This window comes from Nelumbo lutea, chromosome 8 (assembly GCF_056320005.1).
Source record: "Nelumbo lutea isolate HS-2025 chromosome 8, American lotus-T2T, whole genome shotgun sequence".
NCBI lineage: Eukaryota > Viridiplantae > Streptophyta > Magnoliopsida > Proteales > Nelumbonaceae > Nelumbo > Nelumbo lutea.
In genome coordinates, this window is record NC_142691.1 from 19,838,778 (window position 1) to 19,849,634 (window position 10,857).

Consider the following 10,857-nt stretch of genomic DNA (forward strand, 5'->3'; position numbering starts at 1 on the left):
CTGGTTTCTTTACACCCCCATTCACATAACCTAACTTCCCTCTTCCCCAATTTTCATCATGGCTGACTAAGCTCATTCCAAGTAATTAGAACCATCAAATTTAATAATGGTAACCTGAAAACTGTTTTCTGCCATGTTTCTAGCCCCCAAAACACCTTTCCCTTGAGTCTTAAACTTAGCTCCTGCCATTTCTATAAGAGGTTTATCAGAAGAAACAAGTTCTTAGCAAGAAAAACCCCCAAAAGAGAAACTTTTGTGTTAGAACAAATCTAGTAATCACCCAGAAAATGTTTTGGAAGCTGAAACTAGCCTAGAAATTACCCAGAAAACAGTTTGGAATACTGTAACTGATCTAGGAATCACCCAGAAATTTGTTAACAGTTAGGTCTGGTCGTAAGGTTAAGAAAAAAACCCTAGAGAAAACTCCGAGGAAACAGAAACTCTAAGCCGCTCCTTCTAGATAGGTCACAGTCAGGTCCGATCATAGGGTTAAGAAAAAAACCTTAGAGAAAACTCTGTGGAAACAGAAAAACCTCAGCCACTCCTAGATAGGTCTGATCTATCTCTGATTGGTATTGATCTCAAGGAAAAATAAGAACTTACCCAGAAAAACTGATCGCCACTTCCAATCCGAATTTGAACCCTAAGCTTGACCTTTCTTGTTCTTCTCTGATTCTTCCTGATTAGAAAACACTCTCCAAGCCTCTACAAATCCTTGGACAACTGCTAAACCCTTCCGGTAACCTCCAAGAATTAGCCGATGAACAGATCTTGCCAAACATCCAGCCCTAGGAAGCTCTCATGCAGTTGGCTGGATTAGACACACATGAGAAACCCTAGATTGGCTAATCAGGACTGTTATCAGTCCAATTCTTGATGCAAATTAAATGAGAAAAAGTAACAGGAAAGAAGAAGAAGAAGAGAATAGAGAGAAGAAAGAGGAGAAGAGAGAAGAGAGAGATGAGAGAGAGTGTGGGTTGACCAGAGTTGTCGCCCTACTCAACTATTTATATTAACATCAAAAAATAAGGCAGCAATTACACTAATGCCCTTACTGCTTACATAAGTAAATAACTAACAAAACTAACAGCAACCTAACAACAAATATACAACAACATATCTATCAATATATATATATATATATATATATATATATATATATATATATGTGCACAAATACATAAATACATACTTGGGTGTACCCCCCTGCATACTTATCCTTCCTGTTTTAGGATATTAGTTAAGATGTATATATGCTGTTACATATATGTACTTAGATTCTACTTTTTCTCCTTGTTTACTTAAAACGCCTTCCTTTTTTGAGTGCAGATACCTATCAGGAAGGGTGTCATTGGGCACACTCTTATGGTTGAGGAGCTAGGGCGTAGGAAGGTCAATGATGAGGTAACGTATGAATGGTCTTTACTTTCTTTGTTTCAGTGTTATATGTGCATGTTGGATTTTTACAGTTTATAGAGCTTGTGTGCTTTTCTTCACTGCGATATGCTTTCTTAACAATTAAATAGAAAAAAAACGTAACTTCCCTCCCTTCCTCCTCTCTCCTAACCATGTAACTGGATTTTGTCATTCTTTATTTGGTTCTTGGATCTTGGTTTCTCTTTTGTCTGTTTTTATGTGTCTAACAATAAAAATATATCTTTTAAAACTTCTCTAGGATATGTATGTGCTACGCTTTTACAACCAGTTGGGTGACACAAAAAAAGGAGAAGTAAGTTATCATATTTTGTATTTTATTTGTTTGTTTCAATTGGTTCTAGAATCTACAACACATAGGCATCAAGTATAGGAACATTTTCTATGTATCTTTTCGTTTTGGAAAAAAGATCAGATACTGTTTTGGAATTTGCCTTATGTACTAGAATTATTTGCTCGTTTTCTGATAAGTAAAAACTTATGCACTAGAATTATTTGCTTACAGTGCTTATTAAGTTTTTTCCCTTCCTTTTTCTTGAAAAGGTAAATACAATTTGTATTAATGTGTGGCAGAAAAGAGAAAACAACCATAATCATCACAATGGCAGTCCTTCCAGATCACTATCCAACAGCAGACGCCCTCTATACTGAGTAAAAAGACGCCAACAAAGCCCCAAGTGCCAGCCCCAATTGGTCTCTTTACCCCTTAGCCTGAATCAGGTCCAATTTCTCTAGTTGATATAAGTCTTGGGCGGAAATCTCCTGGAATAACTTCTGGGCATCAAGACTGCAATCAAAAATCTCCAAGAAGCCTCAAACAACTGGGCGACAGCATAGGAGAATGATCAGAAACTTATGTCCCCATATATCCTGCTGATCCTAGAGTGTATAGTGTGAGAGAAGAAGAGAAAATGAAGGGACCTGCTCTGATACCAAGAAGGAAACTAGAACGACAAAAAATTAATGTTTAATCAAAGAAAACAAGTAGGAAATCAGAGAGGAGAGTTCAGTTTAATGGAGGAGAGAGAGAGAGAAGAGAAGAGAAGAGAAAATGAAGCGACCCACTCTGATACCAAGAAGGAAACTAGAACGACAATAAATTAAGTTTAAAAGAAAACAAGTAGGAAATCAGAGAGGAGAGTTCAGTTTAATGGATGAGAGAGAGAGAGAGAGAGAGAGAGAGAGAGAGAGAGAGAGAGGGTTTCGGAGGAGATAAGCAAACCATCTCTCAGCCCCCTCTAATCTTCTTTTATCTGCTCTAATCACAATTAAGATGTAATTGCAATGTTGCCCTTAGTAGGGCGGCTGGAGTAAAAGAATTCCGAATAACAAGGCCCAAAATGACTTGGACCCATAAATATTAAAAATAAACAAATGAAAGAAGTAAAAAAGGTGTGGCCCAACAGCTCAACAGTATGGACTGAAAATTTTACTCCCAGCTGATGTAGTAGTTTGTCTCTTGTATGCAGTTGGCTGGGTTCATGTTTGGGGTGGAACCCCGCCCCCCTTGTGGTATCTTTATTTGCTCTCTCTAATAAAACCTTACCTTTCAGAAAAAAAAATCCTTAATAGTCTTGCCCTTATGAAATGAAGTGTAGTTTGGTCCTAGCTAGTGGTGGAGCTAGGAATTTTCTTTTATTATTATTATTTTTTTTTGGGGGGGGGGGGCAAGTTAGATAGTTTTTTTGGCTTATGTTAAGGAGAAAGCTATATTAGGCCAATCACATTATGGGGATTCACAGCATAAACAACAAAAATATTGTTACAAAAAGTCAGAAATGCATAAATGATGAGGGGTGAGAGAACTGCCATATCTTTGGGTTATAGGTTTTGTGGCAACTAGAAGTGTAAAATGGCATATGTTATGCATATAAATTTATTTTGTACATTATAAAATATAAAATATTATATTTAATATATTATAAGTGTCATATTATCATATTTTTTAGAATGATAAAAGAGAATTTCATTAGAAACTGAAAAAAGAGGTACAATGCAAGACAGTTGGTTGTCAAGCTGACATACCAACCAAACTCCAGACAAACTCAAACGGCAAATAGCTCATTGTTACAAGGCTGTAGTCCAGAAGTTCTCTAACAGATCAGTTCTGTTCACTTGATTGAAATCTGGAAGATGAAGAACCCAATCTGAAGCTACTGTACCCACTGTTGCTACCAGATGATCAGTGCTCTTTGACCTGTCCTTAAATACACTTCTATTTCTCTCATTTCAAAGTGATCAGCAGACTGCAAACAGGATGCAACTCCACAGGATCCTGAATTTCTTGGTTCCTTTGAGTTTGGGCCATTTAGAGAATAGTTCTTCTGGAGAAGAAGGTTGAAACACCATTTGTCCAAACAGAAATAAGTAGAAATTCCAATAAAATTTGCCACAATACAGGAAAAGAACAAATGAAGGACTGTCTCCTCCTCCATGTGACATAAATAGCAGCAGTTCGCCAAATTAAAGCCTGTCTTCAGGTGACCTGTAGTGAGAATGCTGTCATGGGCTACCAACTGGGCAAAGGCTTCCACCCTTGGGGGTACTGGATTACCCCACACTCCTTTTATCTGACCTGACTCTAGGCTCTCTCTTACTAATGTCTTGTATAATGATTTTACTGAGAACTTTCTATCTTTGCTCTCTTTCCACAACAAACCATCTCCTGTGGCTACTGAAATGTTTATTCTTTCTAGTTTTTCCAGCAACATAATACACTCTTTTGCTTCTTGGTCCAATAAAGGTCTTCTGAATTTGGGATTCCCGATCAACTGCTCCCCTCACCTCTCGTAACACTGATCAATTGTAACTTGTTGTTCAGTCAGCCTGTAACCTTGGGCAAACCTCACACAATTTTCCTACTTCAGTCCATTCATCTCCCCAAAACATAACACTAGATCCATCCCCAACTTTGAATCTCACCAATCCCCTGAACTCCTGATTAAATCTCACGATTCCTTTCCAAACACTTACCTCGTAAGAGCTCCTTCTCTTGGTTCCCATCCAAGCCTCACAACCCCATATTTCCCAACCACCATCCTCCTCCATAAGGCTTCCTTTTCTCTCTTTTGCCCAAATCTCCACAGCCATTTCCCTAACAATGCTTTGTTAAGAAATTTTATCCTTTTCAGCCCTAAACCTCCTCCCTCTGGCTTGCAAACCTTTTTCCATTTTACCAGATGGAACTTCTTGGAACCCCCACCCCTTCCCATAAAAAGTCCCTTTGAACCTTCTCAATTTTCCTAGGAGAATTCTTCCCCCCAAGTGATAGATACTGGCCTTCCACCTATCCAGCCTCTTCTCCACCCTCTCTATAAGGGGTCTCCAAATACTGACATCAATTGGATTACACCCCACCGGCTGCCCAGGGTAGAGGAAAGGTAGCTCCCCAACCTTACAGTCCAGCACCACTGCAAAATGATCCAAAGCTTCCCTACTCAAATCTCCCACTCCTATCAATATGCTTTTTTCTAAATTCACTTTCAGCCCTGTCAACATCTCAAAATTTGCCAAGATTTCTCTCAGATTTGCTACTTAATTTATTGAGGTGTCTAAAAAAATTAGAGTATCATTTGCATATTAAGGATGAGAGATACACAGACCTTCTCCACCTACTTTAAAGCCTTCTATGCAACCCCTTTGAGCCCCTTTCATCATAAGGAGATTAAGTGCTTCCATCACTAATACAAATAACAAGGGGGAGATTGGATCCCCCTGTCTCAACCCTCTAGACGCTTGAAAGAATTCTGATGAGACCCCATTGATTAGCAATGAAAAAGAATCTGAAGATATACACCCATACATTCAACCCCTCCATTTCTCCCCAAACCCCATCAACCTTTGCATTTCCTCTAGGAATCCCCACTCAACATGATCCTACCTTCTCTATGTCTAGTTTACAGACCAAGCCCAGTCTCCCACTTCTTATTCTTGAGCCAATGCATTCACTAGCCACCAGCACCCCATCCAGAATTTGCCTCCCCTCTACAAACTCCATCTGAAATTCCCCTACCACCTCATGAATCACCTTTTTTAATCTACAAGCCAAAACCTTTGCCAATAATTTATATGGACTAAACTTATTGGCCTGAAATCTCTTATATTCACTGCCCCACTCTTCTTCTGAACTAGAGAGATAAAATTCCCTGAACATTTTCATAAAATCCTCCTCCATGAAATACCAGCAGATTTTAATGAAGTTGAAATTGAAGCCATCAGGTCCTGGTGCTTTATCACCATTAATCTTCAAAGCCTCTTTAACCTGTCCTACCTCAATCTCCCTCTCTATCCATCTTGCTGATCCCTCACTTAGCTGCCTAGGTTCTAAGCCCCCCGAGGCCACCCAGCTCCAATGCCATCCTGTAGAAAGCCTCTTGTAATAGCCCTATCACTTTCTCTTGTATCTCTCCCCATGTTTCTACCATCTCCTCTATTTGAACTCTTGTGATCATATTTCTTCTTCTCTTTCCAGTTGTAAAAGCATGAAAGAAGGGCGTGTTTTTGTCCCCTTCTTTTATCCAAGTTGCCCTAGATTATAAGTGTCATATTATAACATTTTTATATAAAGTATAAGGAAAATTCCATTACAACCCACAACTTAAAAAAAAGGTGCAAGCCCACAGGCAAGGCTGGCCTGCCATGGGCCACAGTCCCAAATGGCCCACTATAGTGCGGGTTGCACACCAAAAGCATGGCACAACTCACATTACACCTATAGTGGCATCTCCCAAATGGCCAAATCCCAAGCTTGTGCAAGGCTGCAAGCCCCCCACCCTATACTTTCATGTCATGCTAGCACGGCTCGCTATAGTGTGGGTGGCACAACAAAAGCATGGCACAACTCACATTACACCCATAGTGGCATCTTCCAAATGGCTTAATCCCACAAGTAGAGGAAGTAGGGTTCAAAGAGAAATAGGGTGGGATGGTTTGGATTTATTATGGCTCTTTTATGAAAGAAATAAACATTTTATTTTTATTTTTATTTATTTTTGTGAAGGGGCATTAGAGAGTTAGAGAGCGGTAATTAGTGGGACTTTTATGCTTTGGGGAGGCCAAGGACCCACTTTATTACATGTCCGCCCCTGCCTCCACCCAGCAACTATATAAGTAATGTTGGTTTTAACAAAATTCTTGGAGGGGCCAAGGACCCCCAACCCCCAACCTTTAGACTTCGCTCCGCCCCTGGTCCTAGTATACCTATGCAACACCCAAACTCTTAGTATATTAATGTTGCTTAACAAGTTTATGATAAACCTAAATGAAAATCTCTGAGATTGAACACTATAAATCATAAATATTTCTACTTATCTGTCCATTACTTTACAATTATTCACCGGACAAGAAAAACGTAAGGAGGATGTTCCAAGAGTTTTGCCTTAAGTCCATGTCACCCACAATATCAATGGGCAATTCGTTCTACTATCTTTTTGACAAAACTGCCCAATAGTGTCAAGATGGAAGAAAGAAAATTTTTGTTACACTGCTTTTTTTAATAATTTTTGTAGTGTTCTAGTCTATAGCAGGATGTCTTCTTTCCCTCCTTTTGTAAGCTATTCACATATATAAATAATAAAATGTTTATTATGAATCAAAAGAAAAAACAAGAAAAGGAAATGAATAAACACCACAAGGTTCATGATATTGACTTTCTTGCAATATCTCCAACTCCCCCCTCCTCTGGGAAACCTTGATATAGGATCTACTATTTGGATTATGTGCCCAAGTCCAGCAGCACCACCTGAATAGAATGCATGTGTGATCCTATATTCGAGTTAATTTCTGTTTTTTTCTTCACCGTAGAAATGTGGATCCCTTTCTTTATCTTCTTGGAATGAGCTCATTTTTTATGGAACTTTGATTTCTTTGCAAGATTGCTTGTACTACTGCTGGAGAAGCTCGGAAGTGGATGGAAGCATTTGATCATGCCAAGCAACAAGTATGAAAATTTAGCTAAAGTGATATTTAATGAAATATGGTATTCTGTTTTAGAAAATCCATTGCGGTTCTCTTGGTCTGCAAGTTATATGTATATTGTTTGTCATTGCAATATAAACCTGTATTTTTTGTGTTTGCTACAGAAAAATGTGTCAAGGGTTTAGACTGCTTCAACCATAATTGATCATTAAAGATAGAGAAAAAGAAAAAGAAAAGATTAGTCTTAAGATAATATCTTGTTTGCTTTTCTTTCCTTTGTCAATAGAAAACTTGTCTTTTCTTTCCTTTTCTTTCCTTATTATTCCAATATTGATTTGTTCAATGGAGAGATCTGCTGATCTCAGAATTGGATTAATATTTGTCTTACTGATGCACTTTTTTATTTGTAGGCTGAGTATGAACTTTCAAGAGGAAGTGGCACTACAGGGAAATTAAACACAGAAAGCGAGTATGCTTGATATTTTTATCTGCATGCTGTGAATGGCTTGCATGGGTTGTATGTATTCTTTGAATTGTTTTAAGGGGATATCTAAATTGTTGGTTTGTTAAAACATGAAGAAAGTTACAAACATGGTTCACAATTTCGATACCAATAGACATTTCACCATGCAGAGATGGGAAATTTTGCTTATTGACCAAGCCATTTGGAAAATCTAAAAAGTCAGGAAAACTTTATAAAACATGGAATTAGTTAATAAACCCTTAGGCTATGTTTGGTTTGAAGGAAAAGGTGGGGATAGGAAGGGATTTACGGGAAAACTTATACAATGTTTTGTAAAGGTTTCTCCACCTTTCCCTTCATTTCCCTGCATTTTCCTTCAAACCAAACATAGCCTTAGGTAATCATCAGAAGTATTGCACAATTAAGGCCCAAAACACATGGATTGGTACCATGGGGACGTTAATGGAGGCAGCAAAGTGGAAGCGAGCATTGAAGGTGGAAGCAAAAGAGTTCCTGATTGAAGAAATCTGAATCAGAAGACTGAAGAGCTTGAAGATTAGAGAAGCTAAGAAGGCTGTGGTACTGACTGAAGGACTTGAAGCTGTTGAATGGGTATGGGACTTCGTGTTCGAAGTAAGTTCAAAAGGCAAGCAACCCAACTGGAAAGAGCTTGGTACTGAAGGAGGAAGAAGGTACGTGATAAAATGCAAAAAAACATTTTAGGCAAGGAAAGAAGCAACTGGTGTGCTTTCTCCAAGGTAGGAAGGGTCAAGGATGGCAGGAGGTTGCAAGACTACTTGAAGAATTTTTGGCTCGGGCAAAAGATGTCCAGACTGAGTAGAGCTCAAAGGCTGTAGTGAGAAAGAGCCTATTGAACAGGAGTTTCTGATAGTTAGAAAGGTAAATGGAAACAATAAGCTCATAAGCCTCCAGCAGCAGGATTGGGGGAGAAAGTATGGGGTTGAGATTAGGGGTGGCAACGAGCCGAGTTTTTACGAGTCATTCGAGCTTGGTTTGGCTCGATTTAAACTTAGCTTTGAGCTGAATTCGAGCCCAATTTATAGACTTATTTACCAATTGAGACGAGCTTATACATATATACATACACACCTACCTATATACATACATATAATATTTTTATTTTATATATAATAAAAATAACTAATTATTATAATTATTAATTTTTTAAATATCAAATAAAATAAATTTTTTATATATAATTTTTTACTTTCATAAAGCATTTTACTCACAGTCGACTTATTGGAGTTCAACTCATGTTATCTTGGTGAGCTGAGCTTAAATAACTAATTTGGCTCAATTCGACTTGACCCCCAGTTGAGACCTCTTCACCAACTAACTGAAAAAGGGTTGCTGAAACAATTCTGCAGAAACCGAAGGTTATTTCTATCCAGTAAGATTGGCGACCTCCATTGAAGTGCAACTATGGAAGTAGGGGAGAAGGAAGAAAGACGGAGGGACCGAACTAAGCACTTTACGTGGGGCGCAAGAGAAGAAAGTTGACATTTTTTTAGCTAAACATTGACCTGAGACTCAAAAAGCAATAGTCAAATGACCAATTTAGGAGCTCAGGAATAAAAGATGGGAAGACAGATGGCAGAACTTTTATGCAGGCCCTGACAAGTGGTTTAATGAACAACAAGAAGGTGGGCAACATTCATTTGTCAAAAGAGATTGGGACCAGGCCGGGAGCTAAACAAGTCCAGGCTCGGCTCATGGACCTAAACCATGTGATTTTTTAAATGGTCACGTGGGAGGAGGTGGAGTGGCTTTTAAAAGCCCAACCCAGCCTATTATGTCACGACTTCAAAGAGAGTCATGTGCCTCATTTATACATGGCAATTAGACCTGTTCATGGGTTGGGTAGTTCGATGGTCCACCTGGTGTGTGCCTCGGTTGGGCTTGGTCAATAGGCCTCTAGACCTGACCTTGGGCCTAACATAATAAGTTCGACTGTGTTTTGGGCTGGGCTTGGGATTTGTTAAAAAAGTCCGGCCCGACCCGTCTCAGCATTATATATTTTATAAAATATATAATATGTATTTTATATATTATATAAAATATATAAATAATATAATATTTATTAAAAAATATATTTATAATTTAATATATACATTTTTTATTCTTTTCTTTATAATTTCTCTCTCTATTCAGTTGCTTCAACAATAATAATAGTATGGGCTAAATTTCAGGCTCGGGCCTAGGCCCGGGCTTCAGGCTTTTTATGAGGGCTGAGCTCAAGCCCAAGTTGTAGGCCTGATGGTCAAGCCAAGCTTGGGCTCAGGCCTTAGAAAAATCTGTTAATACAGAGTAAAAACCCGGCTCGGCCCGACCCATGAACAAGTCTACTAACAATTGGGTTGGGTCAAGACACTTCAAGTTGATTTTGGGTTGAGTTGAATTTCGGGTTGGGTTATGAGATGCTAGACCCTAATCCTAAATGTTGAGGTTAGGATTGATCTATGGATCAATTTGGGTCATTCTAAAAAATAATTAAAATAAAAAAAATAAAAAAAAACTACATGAAAATATCAAAATTAAGGGAATTAACCTTATAATTCTAAATGTAAAATAAAAAAAATTGAACATTTAACAATTTAAAGAATAAACAATAAAGAGTAAAGATTAAATAGAAAAAATTAAAGAGTGGAAACTTCAATGCATAAATAATCCTAATTAGACTTGACAATCGGATCAACGGATTCACCCATGATCCAACCCAATCCATTTTTTTTTCGGATTGGGTCAGGTCGAATCATTCTCACATTCATAGCTAAATATGAGACCCTGACCCTGTTTTTTCGGGTTGGGTTGGGTCGAGTTCGCGGGTTGGGTCAACTTTTTGGCAGGTCAGGCTAAAATTGTTGGGGCGATGATGGATTGTAACACTGGTCTATCATCGTCTCCATCGATCGATCCTAACCCTGTGAACTCCAAACATCACAGCCAGGCGGAGCTCTCAACTTAGGCTTGGATTCCAAGCAAGGGAATCCTGTCTATTCACCTGAATGACGCAATCCGAGGTT

At 38.5% G+C, this 10,857-nt stretch overlaps 1 protein-coding gene across 9 annotated transcripts in view; it reads left to right on the forward strand.

Moving 5' to 3' along the window:
- Nucleotides 1-10,857, forward strand: part of LOC148843200 (protein ENHANCED DISEASE RESISTANCE 2-like) — a 137,694-nt gene that overhangs the window by 3,315 nt on the left and 123,522 nt on the right. For 8 of the 9 annotated variants that reach the window (XR_016103730.1, XM_088959601.1, XM_088959603.1 and 5 more), the window contains exons 2-5: nucleotides 1,330-1,404; nucleotides 1,676-1,729; nucleotides 7,307-7,372; nucleotides 7,761-7,819. Coding sequence is in view for 8 of the 9 variants with exons in the window: in XM_088959601.1 (XP_088815727.1) it covers nucleotides 1,330-1,404; nucleotides 1,676-1,729; nucleotides 7,307-7,372; nucleotides 7,761-7,819 (254 nt within the window). In the remaining variant the exon portion in view is untranslated. The remainder of the gene's footprint in view (nucleotides 1-1,329; nucleotides 1,405-1,675; nucleotides 1,730-7,306; nucleotides 7,373-7,760; nucleotides 7,820-10,857) is intronic. The other variant, XM_088959606.1, reaches the window with a different exon arrangement.